At 52.0% G+C, this 17,617-nt stretch overlaps 1 protein-coding gene across 4 annotated transcripts in view; it reads right to left on the reverse strand.

Annotated features, from left to right (window-relative positions):
* Positions 1-4,635: 4,635 nt before the first annotated feature.
* LOC122382182 (sodium- and chloride-dependent glycine transporter 1-like) overlaps positions 4,636-17,617 on the reverse strand; it is a 59,755-nt gene continuing 46,773 nt past the window's right edge. For all 4 annotated transcript variants that reach the window (XM_043367172.1, XM_043367190.1, XM_043367180.1 and 1 more), the window contains exons 6-16: positions 17,309-17,441; positions 16,262-16,396; positions 15,184-15,287; positions 12,192-12,316; positions 10,604-10,787; positions 9,910-9,991; positions 8,974-9,159; positions 8,478-8,651; positions 7,410-7,524; positions 7,072-7,148; positions 4,636-6,692 (exon numbers count right to left, since the gene is read on the reverse strand). In XM_043367172.1, the coding sequence (XP_043223107.1) occupies positions 7,072-7,148; positions 7,410-7,524; positions 8,478-8,651; positions 8,974-9,159; positions 9,910-9,991; positions 10,604-10,787; positions 12,192-12,316; positions 15,184-15,287; positions 16,262-16,396; positions 17,309-17,441 (1,315 nt within the window). In that variant the 3' untranslated portion in view covers positions 4,636-6,692. The remainder of the gene's footprint in view (positions 6,693-7,071; positions 7,149-7,409; positions 7,525-8,477; positions 8,652-8,973; positions 9,160-9,909; positions 9,992-10,603; positions 10,788-12,191; positions 12,317-15,183; positions 15,288-16,261; positions 16,397-17,308; positions 17,442-17,617) is intronic.

A 17,617-nucleotide genomic window follows, 5' to 3' on the forward strand; every position in this document is an offset into this window, starting at 1 on the left:
TCACACCTGTCTTCACTCTCCTCTCCCCACTCCTCGAGCACCCCACCTCTGCCTCTCTCAGTCCGTCCCGTCGGCGGCACTGTGATCTCTGCCGTAGCGGCAGCACCACTGGCCGGCACCGACAGTCGGACTCGAGCCGACCGGCCGCCGCCCGCCGTGCCAGCGACGGCGGCCGACGCGGGAGGCGAGTCGCACGTGCCGTCGGCACCGGCGCTCGGTGGCCGCGGCGGGCTCGACGAGGTGCTGGGGTGGTCCTGGAGTTGGTAGTCTGCCACTTATGTCGTGGTAATTATGTCATAATTTGCCAGTTATGTTAAATAATAGTCAGGAAATGAGTGGTCATGTCACTAGGCGGCACTAATTATCGCCAAATAGACGAAGTTTATCCTTCTCACTGTCACCAGTGTCCACAGCCGCCGTTGTGCCTGCCATCGCTCTAGCCCCAGCTTAGCACCGCTGTGCTGCCGCTGAGCTGTTCTGAAAGACGGTAATTAAATTCGGAGAGAAATACGCCCGTCCCGACAGCAGACTTATTTCGGCTCCGGCCCAGAGATGGACGCCGGCGACTGAGAACGATCGCCGCCGATTTGGGCCGTCCGGACCGATAGAGACAGAACGGGACGGTACGTTTTGGGGCTGGAGGCTGGGCGCAGGTTTGGACCGATGGGTGATCATTGACGCTAACATCGGAGTAGAGATACGTTGGCATCGACGTACAGACTACAGGTGCGAGATCGATCCAGTACCTGATGATAAGTTTTCGTTAAAATGCATTGGACTGAGGATTCATAAAATCATATTTTTATATGGTGTATTCTAGTCAGCACGCTCTCGTGCTACTACAGGGTGTCTCAAAAGTTCGCTTACACATTTCCCATGTCAATAAAGCATATAAGAACCGGCCAAAAATCTAAGGTTTTGGTGTCCGTGTGTACACTAGACAAATATGCATGCTTTGACAACTGATTCGGAAGGTTGGAAACCAAACCCTTTGCTGTATCTCCAAAAATATTTGCCCATACCGATTTTCGTCACTCCGTCAGCTGCCGGAGGCTGATAAAAGGTTACCAGCTTTCAAGCTCTTGTAGGGGAATCCCCTGCAGTTTCTGCGTCGGATTTAGGTTTGACGAGCTCCCCGGCAACATCCGCTTCTCCCTGAAAGCCGATAGCTTGCATCGACACCATCCGTGAGTATTTTGTAGGTCTTCTCTGGCGCTAACTCCTTCATGAATGACTGGCGCTGACCTCCCAAGCACCATTTTCCTTTTCAAAACAACCCCATTCCTGAACAAATGGGAACTGCCAGGGGCAAATTTTTCGCAGCATATCGTAGCAGAATGTGTCGGCCATCTGTTTTTTAGACACATTTTGCAAAATTTGCAAATCCCGAACGCTCGTCATTCCCAATGCCAAGACCTTCGCTGGGTTCCGGAGTGTTTTCCTCAGGAGAGGTTCTGCTTTGTAAACGGCCAAAACCTGTCCATCGTGCGGTTTTGTCCGGATTTTGTGTGTAAAAGAAAGCTATTTGCTCCAGATCTGCCTCTTGAAACTTCGTTAGATAAAACTTTACATTAATTGACACTTTTGGAGAGTCACTTGTCCTCGGCATTGACGATTTTCGCATTATTTTCCCTAAAAATTTAGCGTTATAGATATTATAAACAATTTTAAATGATATTTTGTCTTTATTTTATGATGACCTGCAATTTTTGAAACTGGGTAACCTCTGTCTGTGAGCTTCTAGTCAGTTTTCAATAGTTATGACTTCATTTTCAGCTGCTTTCCGGAGCACGAGTCTGCTGCGGTACAAGGGTCGTTCAAAGCGCTGTTAGTGTCGCATGGTTTTGTCCTTCAAAAATTTTAGCCACCGTTTTTATTAGATGACCATCATGTTGTACTCATCCTCGCCGACACTTTGCCATGTGTCATTTCCGACCTAACCATTCCCATTACTCGTGAAGCAGAGAGTTTCTCAGCCGACCCGAGTATGCGACCTCCATTTTCATGCCTGATCCATGGTCAGAGGTGAACCCTTTTTGTGAGCTCATGAAGGGTCGAATGCGCTTGAAAACAATGAAGCTGCTTGAGGAAGGTTGTTACCAATGCCCATGCAAAATTTCGACTGTTAATATCATGTTGATTCAGAATTATTGACAAAAAAGCATGGCTGGTACCTGTAAGCGAACTTTTGAGACACCCTGTACGCTCTCTCGAATACAATCTGTTACAGATTGTAGCTGTTTCTGTGCCACCATTACTGCAGCACTTCTGCCCCTTCAGCTCGCACCGTGACGCATGACCACCTGGGGATATAAGCCCCCCCCCCCCTTTCTGTGTGCAGTGCAGCCTGCACCGGGTTCCCTGGGCTTCATTAGCAGCTCATCGGACACCGGCCAACGATAATACGGCGCCCGCTGCTGCGGTGAAGCAGGACGGACCCGTCCGCCGGCGGATGGGATGAAGATGAGCAGACGGTCATACAGAAAGCATGATGACGGTTCGGTGCTCAGAGTGCGGAGACTACACTGCAATAGAGGTGGCAAAAGATGAAAATTTTGGGAACCAGACTCGAACCAGACCCGGCTGGATATTTCTGGAACCAGTCAGACCCGGTCTTAGTTGGAATCGGAACCAGTTGGACCCGTTCCCCAAAAGTCAATTAATACAAACTACTTGTAGGTATCGTTAGTTGCATCAAGTAAAACAGCCTATTTCCCACTGGGAATACTCACGAGCTATTGTGTGCAAAGAAACATTCACTTCATTCACTTCATATTTTGCAATAATGTGTAGTGTGCAATATGCATAGTTTATGGAAGGACCCGGTTGGACCCGACAGAAAATTTCCTGGAACCGGGTCCAGACTGGTTCTTTGGACCGGGTCCTCGGGTCCACATTTTGCCACCTCTACACTGCAACTGTAGCAGAGTCGCGGACTACACGGAGACGGGCCGTGGGGACTGCAGATGGAGACTATCGGACCGGGGAAGGTGAAATAAATGAAGTGAAGATCAGTGAAGTGAATTGGAGCATTCAGTTTTTATGGAAATATGAGGCAAACGTCGTTCTAAACTCATGTAGTTCATCGTTCTCGTCAAGTTTACGCGTACACCCACCACGAGTATCGAACCCCAACAGTCGCTGGCTTATGCATGCATATTTGTATACTCACACCAGAAGCTGTCGGGCCGAGGTCGCGGCCGTCCCAGGCAGGCCCACAGTCGGCAGCGGGTGGTCGTCGTACCCTCCGATGACGTCATCAGACCGCCGTGTCGGGCCAGTGACGTCACAGAGTCGCGCACCAGCTGGTTACGCCGCGGCAGGCTGAACCGGCCCGAGCGGCGGAGACGCACCGGCGGCGGCCGATCTCCGAGGAGGTTCATGTGACCGTACATTTGTTCCATTTGTTCCATTTGTTCCATTGTCGAGGTCACGTGACGATATGACCGGTCAGCGCTCGATGTCACACACTGACCCGACCTCTCTCGGGTCAAAATCACGTGATCATAGTTCGACCCCGGCTCTGAGGAGTCAGCTGAGGAGACTGGTGACGCCCTCCTGCCCTCTGACAAAGATTCCGGTGACGCCGCCGACCGGCCGATGTCGTCGTAAGTGACCACGGACGGTGGTGGAGCGGGCGCGCTCAGCCAGCCGGGCACCAGGTCCTCGAACGTGATGTAGGTGGTGTCCGGACTGAGGCTGATGTCCGGGCTCGGCGGGCCGCGGCCCGACATCGCAGGCGATCGAAGGAGGCACGCCGCCGCCACTCCTCCACTGTCGTTGCAATCTGTATTATGCAGTTATTACTGGGGCAATGCCCAGAGAAAAGCCCGGAAGACAGGAGTCAGGATCCGTTCTTGCGTTCCTGAGCACATCGATGCTTTCTGCGAGTCACTCACGGTTCACAACTCGGACGTGGCGGCTTGGCTGGGAATGAGATTCTCTCCCGTCCCCGACGCTCTTCTCGCCATCACTACCCTGCCACCCGAATCTCCAGCTCACTCCAACAAAACTTTACGACCTCTCAAAACCACCCGCCTTCCCACCTCACTGCGTTCACTGTTGACCACACATCACCACTGCTGAACCCACTCACACCTGCTCCCCACACCATTTACCTGTTTACTAACCACCGACCCGCCCGCCCAACCCTGCCCGTCCCCACTCCAACGCGTGGAGAGGTCATCCCCCGCTGACCGCCGGCATTCCTCCCTCCCTCCCTCCCTCCTCGCCCCAGTCAGCCCGGTTACCATGGGAACCGTCGGCATGAATAAGGACCGGCCGGCGCCGATGGGAGGCTGGGTTTATACTCTGCTGAGTTGTTGAGCTGAGGCTTTCCCGGTGGGCGATTTTTAACGTGTTTACAGATTGCTGTTTAAATTGGATTCCCGCTGAGTTGTGTAAATTGGTGGTGCTTCCCAGGGGCAGAGGTGTCATGTTTGTCATGGAAGTTATTTATAATGTTGATGATAACGAACTTCTTCAAAATGTTCATGTCGGTCTACTGGTGTATGCTCAAATATATGCTCAAAATGAGCAGCGGTGATAGGATTTCGCACTGCCTCTCAGAGACGACCGTCGCATCAACGCCTTCCTTGCCATACTCCGATGGACCCTGAGGCCCAAACTCGTACACAGTCCCCATTTTTATGTGTATTTCAGTCATCCAATCCAAACGTTCCAGCATGTGTGACCAGTGGCCGCCGCGGCTTTGGGTGAGGCCTGATGACACGCGTCCATCCCAGTCAGGGCTGACTGCCCGGGCCAGCTCGGCACATACCGGCCGCACAGTAAAGTCAAACGGTCCGAGTAGGTACAGGCAGCAAAGAATCCAAACACGACACAAAGTCACATGTTCTCCGGACAGGTAAATTATGTGCCACGTATTGCAATATCAGGTTAGGAATCTGTTTTGTATACAGCAGCTATTCTTTGTTGTTTATTCTGCGAGGCTTAGTCGTTTTACTACGTCGGTTATGCTTCAGATTGTTTCTGCCAATGAGGAAACGAATATTTGAACATGACTAACGGTGATGTCAGGAGACTACAAAACAAATCGTCCCCGTCTTAGCTGGCGAAGCGTCGGAAGTGTCCCCCATTCACACAAACACACTCCCACTCACAGATGCGCTCACACAAACACGACTCGAGCAACGCACCGTCCCGACACCTGCCTTACTACCTGCCTCGGTCAGTCTTAGATTCGAAAACATCTCGCTGCTACGCTTTGGTTCACCGTAATGGCACGTATCACACGCCATCACAAGGAGCCGGCTGGACACCAAAACCGTCAATACACGCACAGATAACACCAACGGAGCGATACTGTCCTCGGGGCACCGTCTCGGGCACTCGGACATCTCTCAGCGATCACAATACACATGTGTTAGTTACACAGCACTTTGTGGCTATCACGCCGCTTATAGGTACTGTCCAACATCAATAGCACAATCGACTATGTGAATGACATTTTGTCTTAGCCTAATCTAGGATGCACCTCGCATGCAAATTAGGACTAAAAAGTCTAGTGAAAGGTTAAGCAGCTCCATGGAACATCGCAGTTAATTAAACCTGCATTGTGTTTGAAGCTCGCCATTTCCGAGGCACGGTAATGCAATATCCCCTGTGCTTGTTTTCTCCCCAGTGCCGACTAGATCAACATCTCTATGACATTTAGCTGACTAAAAGTACAAGTGAAGCCCGCGGGTCGCGATGAGTAGGTAGCACAGCTCCGGTCCTACGTGACAAAATGCAGCAACAAGCAGCACGCACCAACAACACCGCCCATTCGGCGAAAAACCGAGTCAGCTCTCTCCGCGTCGAAACCGCCAGGAGTCGCCACTTTGAGCGGGGTTATAGTTGTCGCCTCCGCTCCCTGCGGTACTTCTTACGGACCGGATGTTGGCACACCACTGAACAAAACCTCAGCCCCTCCGTGGAGCGTCGGTACCCAAAGCAGTCGCTCGGTGGCATACCACGGCACACCGCGGGTGACTGAGGAGACCGTCAGCCACGAGCGGTCGCAGCAGCTGCGCTCATCCGTTTGCAGAGAGCCTGCGGCGTCGTCAGCCTCCAGTGGGAGTTGTAACGATCCACGGCCTCCAGAGGGCTGGGACGAGCCACAGCTCACAAAGGGCTGGGACGAGTCACCAGCTCACAGGGGCTGGGTAGCTATATCTCACAAAGGGCTACGACAAGCCACAGCTCAGAGGGCTGATTCGAGCTCAGAAGGATTGCAGTAACTCTGCCACTCTAATCTCATGCAGCCCGTGAGAAAATAGTGTTCCGCTCTGCCCTGGCGAAAAGAAGGCCTCCAGTAATTCCCTGCAGCTCGCATCACAGAGAGCCAGCCGCCTCAGACAGCTCCACAGTTGTAGACACACCGAGTCGCCCAGCACACTACGGCGAAAACGAAACACAAACGCTTTGGTTTTTCACAGGCAGCGCTGTCGGCGGTCGACTGAGGCCGGCCCGGTACCGACGACGGTCCGTTTCCCGGCAGCAGTTGCAGGCTGCTCTCCGCCGCTCTAACCGGGCACCTACCCTAGCTGGTACGGCTCACTGTCTCTTCTGCATGTGACGGGCGCGGCTCAGCACTGCGGTCCGAGGAGCGGCGGACCGGCGACTGCCGAGTCCGGCGGCCGGGGCTATCTGACGGGTCCGGCCGGTCCGGCCCGCGACCGAGCCTCGTCCTGCCGGGACAGAGGCCTGTCAGCGACAATGCTGGTGAAATGCTGCAGCGGAAACGACGGCCATCTGCTTCCAAACGATAACTCCCCGGATGACACTGATCTGAGCTGGCTGGATATAAAGCTTTTAAAGGATGTCGATAAAACAAAATATATCATTTTGATCTTGATCACTCTCCATATTACGCAAATACGCGTTCGATACTTATTTATACCAGGATAACGATACATAAATACTAACAAGCACAATTTACATTCGTTGATAAACACTCTTGATTACTAAGCGGCGGTGTGTCTGTGTCCCTCTCACCTATTGGTCCTCTCGCTCCTCCCGGTCACGCTGCAAACCCTCCCCCCCCCATGGTCTCTGTGCCCGTCTCACCTATTTGTCCTCACGGTCCTCCCGGATCGACGGCAGGGTCATCTGCAGACCCTCCTGCTCCGTCGGATCGTCCTCGTCTGCGGCAACACGACAGAAACACATCAGGCACTGGGAGCAAGTGACGTACAAACTGAAAGATACTTCACACTAACAAACTCCTCCAGACGTTGAAACAAATGAGTAATGATGGCTTACTCAATAAGCCACTCGGTACAATTATAAATAACGAATCACAACTGCGCGCACACTAAGATCTGAGGTAAGGAATCCCTCTCCCCGTCGTCCACTGGTAAAGGTGCACGCCTCCTCTGCATGATCCGGTGGTGGAGATCACGTACCGTTGACGCGTCTGTTGCGGTGTTTGGTGGCCCGTTTGGACAGTTTGGCCTCCATCCGATGGGTGTCGAGCGCCGGGCCCCAGGTGGCGTCCGGCTGACACAGGATCCGTATCCGCTGCGGAACATACCGTTCAAAATAAATAAAAAAAACACGTCACAAACCACGCCCTAACGCAGGACTGCGGAGTCGGAGTCGGAGTCTGTCGGAGTCGACAGTTGTGACCGAAGTCGGAGTCGGAGTCGGATCCGATTTTGGAAACGCGAGCCGGAGTCGGAGTCGGAGTCGCCGAAAATCCATCAACTCCGCAGCCCTGCCCTCACGGCACAGCGACATCAGTGCGGTGACGATCGGATTTTTTTTTGTGCTGAATGACCGTTTAAACGTCAAGGGCAGTCAGCAACACTACAGAGCACAGCCACTGCATCAATAGCGCAAACAGTGTTGTGTCATGAGCCTTTAACCTGGCATAGAGCGCCTCCGAAGTCGTACACGGCTCACACAAGCAGGGCTGCGGAGTCGATGGATTTTCGGTGACTCCGACTCCGACTCCGGCTTTGAAAAACCAGCTCCGACTCCGACTCCGACTCCGGGCAGAATTGTCGACTCCGACCGACTCCAACTCCCGACTCCGACTCCGCAGACCTAGCAGGGCTGCGGAGTCGACAGATTTTCGGTGACTCCGACTCCGACTCCGGCTCGGGTTTCTAAAATCGACTCCGACTCCGACTCCAACTCCGGTCACAACTGTCGACTCCGACCGACTCCGACTCCGACTCCGACTCCGCAGCCCTGCACACAAGCCTGCCTATTCACACGGCTTTGACAACCGCAGTGCGCAGTTATTACCGCTTTCACGCGGGAATATATAATTAACTTTCAGACTCTGATTCAGAACCCTAAAAAGTACAAACGCACCACGAGCTCGGGCACATCGCTCCGCAAGTGGGCCCGAGACTGGATGACTGCGCAACACATACGCCCTGGTACAGTGTGGCGCCACCTAGACGGTGAGCCTGACGGCCGCCCGAGGCCTTCCGTCCGCCCGGTCGGAGAATCGCGACACCCACCTCCCTGACGGTGAGGTCGCCGTCCATCCTGTACACCTTGATGACGGCCAGCAGCGGGATCATGGCCACGGAGGTGAAGGAGATGAGCCAGCCGAGCAGGTTGGCCCACAGCGGGAAGTCGTAGTCGCCGTACTTCAGAGGCGTGTAGTCGATCCAGGTGAACACCAGAATACCCTGCCAGGCAGGCAGGCACCACACGGTCAGGTCAGACGGCCCACAGGGAGGGCAGCTGAACATACGGACATCTGGAGACGGTAACCCCTCGACACACGAATAAACCTGTCACAGGTGCCGACTACCCGGCCTGCCTCGAAGGCAGAAACACACGCAGACGTCCATCATTGTCCGTCAGTTACGTTCTTCCGTTCATCGTTCTCAACATCTAAATCCCTGCGTCCCTGCCGCCCTCCTACCATTATAGCCCTCCCACTTTCCCTCTTCATATATATGTACATCCCCTTTTCACAGTCACACCGTGCCATCCTCCGGCTCTCACCGTGACCAGAGCCGGCGTGATGACCCTCCAGGACCACTTCCACCACACGTAGTGGAACGGGTAGAAGCCCAGCATGACTTTGATATCGTCCAAGAAACGCTCCACGCCGTACACGTACGCCACCACCAGGATCTCCGTCATGCCCACGATCAGCGCCGAGAAGGTGCCCGCGTAGTTGTCCATCAGCTGGGGGAAAACGACGATAGCTCGATCAGGTAGTTCTAAGCGTTGGTGCTGCCGTATTACATGAATGAAACGGTTGCTGTCTTAGCACATTCAAAGAGCTGCATCACGTGTAGCAAGATTCCTGCGGAGTAGAAGTTCAGTGATATCCAATTCAAGATAGACGTTTGGTTTGATCACTTTGATCTTTTGATTTGAACGTTTGAACCACTTGATGGCTGTTATTGCAAACCCAAATGTCAGACCCCTCATCCGTACGATACCACTCGCTCGCCTCTCGTCGATCAAATCATCGACAAATTATCGACGCTTCAAATCAAACCATCGACGGCCGGCTGAGGGCTGCACTTATTGGCTGGCGGCCGTTTCATTTGGATCGGTGGCTATTGATCCCGCCACCCGTCCACCCAGTCTGGCCAATAACTCTGGTTCCGGCTACGGCCAGGGACCGCTTGAAGGGCGAGGTTCGGACCGAGTGGCCCTTTGCTAGACCGGTACCACCGTCCAGGGTCACTCGTGCTGTGGGCCTCAACCATTATCAATCACATGGACCTCACCCTGGTCTGGCCCCGGCTCTTCGCCCCTGAACCGGCACCCCCGTCCCCGTCTGCCATCCCACGTCTGTCACCTATTGTCGTCTCACCGTCAGCACGTAGAGTCCTCCGCTGCCGCACACCCCACGTCCCCATCCCTTGGTCTTCCATCCCAGGCCCGTCACTCCATTGCCCATGGTCTTCACTTCTGCCGTCTTACCGTCAGTACGTAGAGTCCTCCGCTGCCGCACATGGGCAGACCGCAGATAAACATGAAGGCGCAGCAGCCGAGCAGCACCAGCCTGCCGGAAACAGCCCGACGGTCAGCGTCGGACTACAGCTGGACACGGCGCCGCAACACGCACTACCGATAAGAGCATTGTGGCAAGGGGCAAGGGATCGGAGATCATTGGGAGATATGAAGAATGCACTAAGCATAATCAGAAAGAAAAACTTTCCGGTTTCACAAAAAGCTCTGTAGATGCTTAGCACCGTGAGCAATAAGTGACTTTTTTAATCACGATGCTGAGTCTGCGCCCACTCACGCGTGGCGTTCGCGAACACCTGGGGCGTTCACCACTCACGTATGGTGTTTGCGCAGCCGGTGCGGGTTCAGGTCGGTGACGGTGGCGGGTTCAGGGTTCACTCACGTGTGGTGTTTTCGCAGCCGGTGCGGGTTCAGGTCGGTGACGGTGGCGGGTTCAGGGTTCACTCACGTGTGGTGTTTTCGCAGCCGGTGCGGGTTCAGGTCGGTGACGGTGGCGGGTTCAGGGTTCACTCACGTGTGGTGTTTTCGCAGCCGGTGCGGGTTCAGGTCGGTGACGGTGGCGGGTTCAGGGTTCACTCACGTGTGGTGTTTTCGCAGCCGGTGCGGGTTCAGGTCAGTGACGGTGGCGGGTTCAGGGTTCACTCACGTGTGGTGTTTCCGCAGCCGGTGCGGGTTCAGGTCGGTGACGGTGGTGACGATCGTCTCCAGGATGGTGAACTGAGTTCCCATGCCCAGCGTCAGCAGCATGAAGAAGAAGAGGATGGACCAGAGCGGCGAGATGGGCAGCCGAGACACCGCCTCCGGGTAGGCGATAAACGCCAGACCGGGACCTGACAGAGGACACAGGGGGAACACAGGTCAGTTAACACATACAGGTTCACAGAGGTCACAGAGGTTAAACAGGGGTAGACAAAACGGGAGCAGGAATATTTTCCTATAAAGAGGACGAACGGATGACAAACTGTAGTCCTAAATAGCATAAAACGATCAAACCCGAGAAATGATCAATGCTCGTCCTACGAGAACGAACATTTCCAAAAGCTTGCATCAACCTATGAAAGGGCTTCCGTTCAATTTAAACTTTTATGGGACGGATCTGAAATACGGCGACAGCCCGTAATCCGACAACGAACACCGATCAGATTCCTCCTGACAGCCGCCGGCTCGGTACCTGATGGCCGCAGCTAGCCGGCCTGACGGTGAAATCACGGCACCGAAACTCTGACCGAGAGCCTGGGTCACTCAGACCGAGTGACCCTGCGCGGCTCTCACCCACACGTGGCCGATGGCTGCGTGGGACCGTATGTGCGCGTGCCTGGCCTATTACATGGAGTCGTGTGAGCGCGTAGCTGGTTTATTGGCGTCAGCGAAAGACGAGAAAGCAGTGCGGCACTGAATTCGCTTTAAGAATTTCGGGTGGTTGAGGTACGGGTATGATATCTCAGAAGTCAGCACGAAACATTACGAAAAGGTTTAATCAAAATGAGCAACGCAATACCGTCCACTTCATTCAATCATCGACTACATAAGTCAAGAGTAACTGAAGAGTGACTCTTCACGGCTCGCACCGGCCAATTTTCAGCTCGCCGCGCTGCTGCGCTCCCTGCCCGCCTCGCTCGCCGGCCGGCGCGGCTGCGGCGCCTATTGATCGGACACCGGGAGACCGGCGGCCGGCGGCGGCACACTCCCGGCCGACAGTTGGCCATTAGCCGCCGCCGCCGGCGGTGTAATCAGACAGGTATCGGTGCCGGATACAGACCACTGCAGGCGCACGGACGGAGGGATATGTCAGCGCTCCCCGCTGCCGCGAGAGTACGGCACAGCGCTGTCAGGGATGGGCAGCGGCCAATTATATCACCGGGGAGGAAAGCTAATCCCAGGATTACGATGCTCAGCGAATGCGTCTTTTTTGGATGCATCGTATCGTGTTCATCAATCAATTGACCAGTATTTACGACCACATGCCAGTTGCTTGTCGAGCACTGCTCAGGCGGCTTGCTAGTGTATGTCGATCTCGAATTTACCACAAACTTGATGCACTTATTGCAACTCGAATTTACCACAAACTTGATGCACTTATTGCAACGAATACAACGCTAAAAAGGACGACCAGCCAATGAGCAACATGACAAAATGGAAAGGATCAAACATAAACGAACGCCTGGTCAAGGAGTGACGAAATCATCGCCGAAGGTCGGGGATAATGCCCCTCTAAAAGTTGTTGTGCTACTAACCCTGTGCGGCCACGTCCTCGACTTTGACGCCCAGCTCGTGCGCCATGAAGCCGACGATGCCGAAGATGACGAACCCGGCGAAGAAGCTGGTGAAGCAGTTGCCACAGGCCACGAAAATAGCATCTCTGAGAAAAAGGATTTATTGCGTCATACTAACATTCACCGTCTTTTTATCAGAAATTAGCCAATCATGCAGGATTTGTGACGTCAAAATATTTGTTCGTTACACTCAAGCTTACAAAACAGTCGCCGATATAGAAAATGAGCCACCGACTGTCGACGGTGGGCTCACAGAGACCACGACTCGTGCCGTGCCGGATAATGCTATTACAGAGAGACTGTCAGGGAGATCATGTCGTGACGGATATATTCGTGTCAGCTGGGATTGTCGGCGTGTCACGGCAGGCGGCCTCAGCCGGGCACTGACCGCCCGAGCCCCAGAAATACGAATAAAATTGAAACTATATGATGGCCAAGTCAACAATGCAGTACGAATATGTAACTGACAGATCTAAATTCTACAAAATACACGCGACCTGCATAGCTCAGGCATGCATTGCTCGTGTTCAGCGCACCCAGCCGCCGCGCCGGCCCACTGTGGGGTTTTTATCGATCCTAGCACGAATTTATTTATATCGCATCCTCCGCTACCTTAACTAATTTTATTTCACCTTCAAATGGTTAGGCTTAGGGTGTATGATCCCTGACAACATGGTTGGCTCTCCTGCTTGACCCCATCCCTCCCCCGCCCCCTCCCCACGGACTTAGCACTGAAGCGTTTTCGGCTAGCAATGCATCGTGGGCGTGGAAGCGTTAAAAAAGTAGAACGAAACTACAATCGTTTTAGAAGTAGATATTTGTTCATGTCTAGCCCAATCACCAAAAGGCATTTCGGGCTTAACCTTTGCACTTTGTTAGTACTTGCACTTAAAGGGGGAGGGGGTCGCACAGACTTCTGTCCTCGACTTTTCGCATAATAACTCAAGCAAAACGTGGCGGATCACGACAAAACTTTCTATACCTTCGATTCGATCAATGTTACTCACACACTTAAAATTTCATGACCTTGACCTTAATAAAAATTTGACCTGTGACCTGTTTCACCAGACCATGTCAGGCTGGTATCGATTTGGCGCTTATCAGCGCACATTATCGGCGCGTTTTCAGTCTTGTTGTGATTGTTAACTCTCCAAGGTATGAAATGCTGTTTGTTCTTTGCATTTTAAGGTCACGTTACGGTGAAATCAAGGTCATTTACCTTAGATGACCTTAGTTGACTTTTTCAAGTTATACGATTTTTCTAGATAAGTGCTTGGAGCTTATTTCGAACTTAACACCCATTTGAAGATTTAAGTAGTTTTGGTGCCCAACGGAACATGCTACGAAGCCGTCAAAGGTAATCGACGCCTACCTTCTATGGATAGCCGGCAAGACACCTACTGGTCGGGCCTGACCTGACCCGGCCTAGCATGAAAACATCATCCTTGATCAAAACTAGCTTGAAATTCGTGATTAGCACCCCAAAAACCTCCAACCTCACTTTACAAAGTTACAGCATTTTTCGATTTACATATATCAAAGTTCTGTACTGTACCTAGGTAAGTCCTAGGTAGGTAATTTGAACACCCGGTAGGAAAGTCATTAGGAACACCAGTAGGTAAGTCCAATAAGGTGAACATTGGCGGCGATAGCCAATAAAATGGACGCAGCGTTGCAAGGGTGTTGTTGTTTTGTTCAAAAAGAACATTTGGCGATAGAAAAATAATGTCAAATGGTATCACCCCCTTCCTCCCTCCTCCTAACTCCTATACTGACCGGAAACCCCCAGGCGGTGTGCTGCGGTCGGGTAACCCGCCGCGGCGCGGCCCGGCGGGGCGTAAGAAACCACGCGGCACCGTCTGCTTTGACGTCTCATAGTGACTGGTTTAGGCAAATTTCGGCAAAAAATGAGAGCTGCCCCCGATGCAGAAATTATTGGAGAACATTTTGATATACATTTCCACGCGTAACAACGCGTATCAAACTTTGTAAGGCAATAGTTTGCTTGTCAACTCTCTGAATCAAGAAGCATTTTAACATTTTTAGCATTTCGGTCAAAAATTATACATTTGGATGAATTTTGGAAATTTTCGTGCATACCATCATCTTCCTTATAAGTCAAAGATAATGAAAACATGTCGCAACTATAACCCTGCTGTTCAGGGAAACGAGTGAGAGGGCGTTTTATTGTAGTGTGCTTTTTCGCTGTATGCAGGTAGCACGACGCTGGTCAGGACGAAGCTACACTTTGAGAGGTTTTTTGAGGCATACACAATCATTTTACAGACAATTTAAGGTGTGATTCGGATGCGCTGGACAATTCTACGTGGAATGAATAACAAAAAAGTGGAAATCGAAATACTTTAACTTGCCACTTAATGCGTGCTAGGATGGCATAAGTCCCCACGGTGCGGCCGCTGCGCCAGCCCGGCTCGCGGCGCGGTCCACAGCAGTGAACCGGTGACCGTATCGACCGCCCGCCGCAGTCAGCGCGCCTCGGAACGTCGCCATGGGCCCCAATAGCCCCGCCGCCGGCGGCCTTATTACGTTGTGGCGCTTCATTTCACGTCAGTCAGCGTCTAATGGAACGTTGCTGGCTGACGGGACGGCGCACTTATATAGCTTATAGCGTAGCCTCGTTTCTAAATATTATCAGTGCTACCAGGTTCGCAGATTGCGACAAAATCTTTAAATTTCGTAACAGAGTGATGCAGGCATTGCGCTTCACTGCAAATACGTTTCGTAAAATGAATTGAAACTTAGTGCATGTCTGCTTTGCTCAAACATGAACAAGAACATGCACGGTTGATGGTTCAGTTTAACTTCATACGTGCATAAATATACTTATTATACACACATGAGCGGTCTGATGTCGCATACTACTGGACCAAACAGGCTCGTTCACAACCGAACATCACCCGACCCGACGCAGGCGGCGGAGCTTGCCACTCACCTGAAGTGGTTGTTGTGGAAGTTGTTGTAGGAGGCCAGTGTGATCAGACCTCCCCAGCACGGCGAGAGCGAGAAGAAAATCTGCACGGCTGCGTCCGCCCAAACCTGCCAGACAAACAACACCGAGTGTATTCAGCAAAAGAAATCAACACTCGATAGGTATTGAATAGATAACAAAATCTAAAAAAGGGTCACTTAAAGGAAGGGTGCCACCTTCCGAAATTTTTGTTCTATGAATCTATTTTACTTATTTGAATTTTTAGACGTGGTTAGCGCGTCCACAATATACAAAAAACCGAAACATTGCATTTAATACATTGGCCAAAAAAAAGATCGTTGTTTATATCACCACTACAACTCAAGGTCGTTTGATGTGGCAGCTAGGACGGCTGGCATATCCTGTTGTCATGGCAACATATCATTCTGCCATTTGCATTGATGGCGCAACTGAGACAAAAAGATGAACAAATAAAAAGGAAGAAGATAACATGATTTGAACTAAGTTGTAGGTAACCAAGTAGGTAACTGTTGGCCATATTTGCCAACAGTTAAAGAACATCAAATAAGTCGAGTAAAGGTTTTTCCTTTACAATGCTTAAGAGATCTATGGAACCCTTCACCCTTCATGCAACTTACTAGAAAAACTTCCCAATTAAAATTTTAAAACTTAAGTGTATACCATAAAGAAAAAATATACCCTTTCAAAATGATAAAACATGCTTCAAAAGTATAACTTTTATACATACCTTTGCTGATTTCATGTTTTATAAAATACCCTTAACACGACGAGGAAATAGTGCTGAAGATTTTTGCCTGCCCGAATGCTGGCAGCAAAACTCGCAAATGATAACTTCACGTGCGGATTCAATGCTGACCGTCTCGAGCATAGGTAAGTGAAGCCGGTTTTTAGGTTCATGTGAGGCTAATCTTGTAAAAACTGCGTTGTGTCCAAAAGGTGGCACCCTTCCTTTAACTAATAACTATGCAAGCAGTTATCACCCCCCCCCCCCCAAAAAATTGGCAAATAACATACAAATTGTCTGTCGGTGGCGGCCGCCTAACAGACGCGACTTCTGTACCTTGGCGTTGGCCAGTTTGTCCCAGCGCGGCGTCAGGTAGAACGATATGCCGTCCATGTAGCCGGGCAGTGTGGCGGCACGAACCAGCAGACACACCAGGATCAGGTACGGGAACGTGGCCGTAAAGTACACCGCCTGACGGAGGGACAAAGATGTCAGAAAATCAGAGCTGCTCGAACCAGAAACATATTCATCAGGCCGAGACTGCAGGCATCGTAAGTAACTTGGTTGAGCCTGATAAGTAGCGATAATTTACCATAAAACAAGGCCAGACAACTACTTTTTGATCCCGGAATCCAATGCAACCTCTACGGAATAATTACTCAAGCTCATCCAAGCCCAACGTCAACATAACAGCCAACACTCCCGATGACAATAGCTCAACAACCGGCACACGTTTCCGCTCTGCCACCGGAGCCGCCCTGCCGAGCCCCCCCCCCCCCTCCCCCGGTCGGGGGGGGGGGGTCAACGTTGTGCCGCCCGGGGCGGTCGCGCAGTGATGCGCCCGGCCGTCCGGTGTCGGCTGGGTCGTCTCGCGTGACACGGCGAGTGTGATATGTCAGGAAGCTGGCGGCGCGGAGGAGCCGACCGACAGTCCTCCCCCTTCCGGCCTCCCCAGAGCCAAGGCACGAGCACCGCCCCGTACAATTACAACGCTATTTAATACATGATAACGGGATGTTATGACAGCGATGGCGCCACCAGAACGTCAGAGAATTCAATAGGAACGTTTCGCAAAAGACGGTGGCGTACTGAAAGGAATGCTAGGACTCAATCAAATGTTCGAAAAAAAATGCACGATACGTCTTGTCTGATACATTGATTTACTGAATTAAATACCGCGCCTGTTCTTCATTTCTACAAGTGCTAGAAGTCGGACAACGGTCTGTCCAAAAATAGCCAAATGCAAACACTTAGATGAACTATGCTTATTATCTCAATTGAACACGGCTCGCCGGTATTATTGAAAGCCTCTCCGATGAAAGGTTTTCACGAATCGATACACCATCGCCGCGCCGCACCAGCCAGTGCGGAGGTCTCACCCACCTTTCCGAAGCTCTGGACTCCTTTGAGCAGCGCCAGGAAGACGAGGACCCAGGCGGCCATCAGACAGAGCACCAGCTTCCACTTCATCTCCCCCGTGTCGTGGATGCCCTCGGTGATGTCCAGCATGAAGTTACTGCGGCAGACGGCGGCGGCACGGAGTCAGACAGGGTGTCATCCAGGAGTACTTTACTAATGACACCGTCACCCCTAGGCTCGCTCGTTGCTGGCTAAAGGAGTCAGGGAGCTGAGGGCCCAGCAGTAGCACGCACCTTCCAGCGGCACAGTACATTCCTGACACACAGTACATAC

The sequence above is a fragment of the Amphibalanus amphitrite genome, unplaced genomic scaffold, assembly GCF_019059575.1.
Source record: "Amphibalanus amphitrite isolate SeventyFive unplaced genomic scaffold, NRLGWU_Aamphi_draft 000011F_arrow, whole genome shotgun sequence".
NCBI classification, from domain to species: domain Eukaryota; kingdom Metazoa; phylum Arthropoda; class Thecostraca; order Balanomorpha; family Balanidae; genus Amphibalanus; species Amphibalanus amphitrite.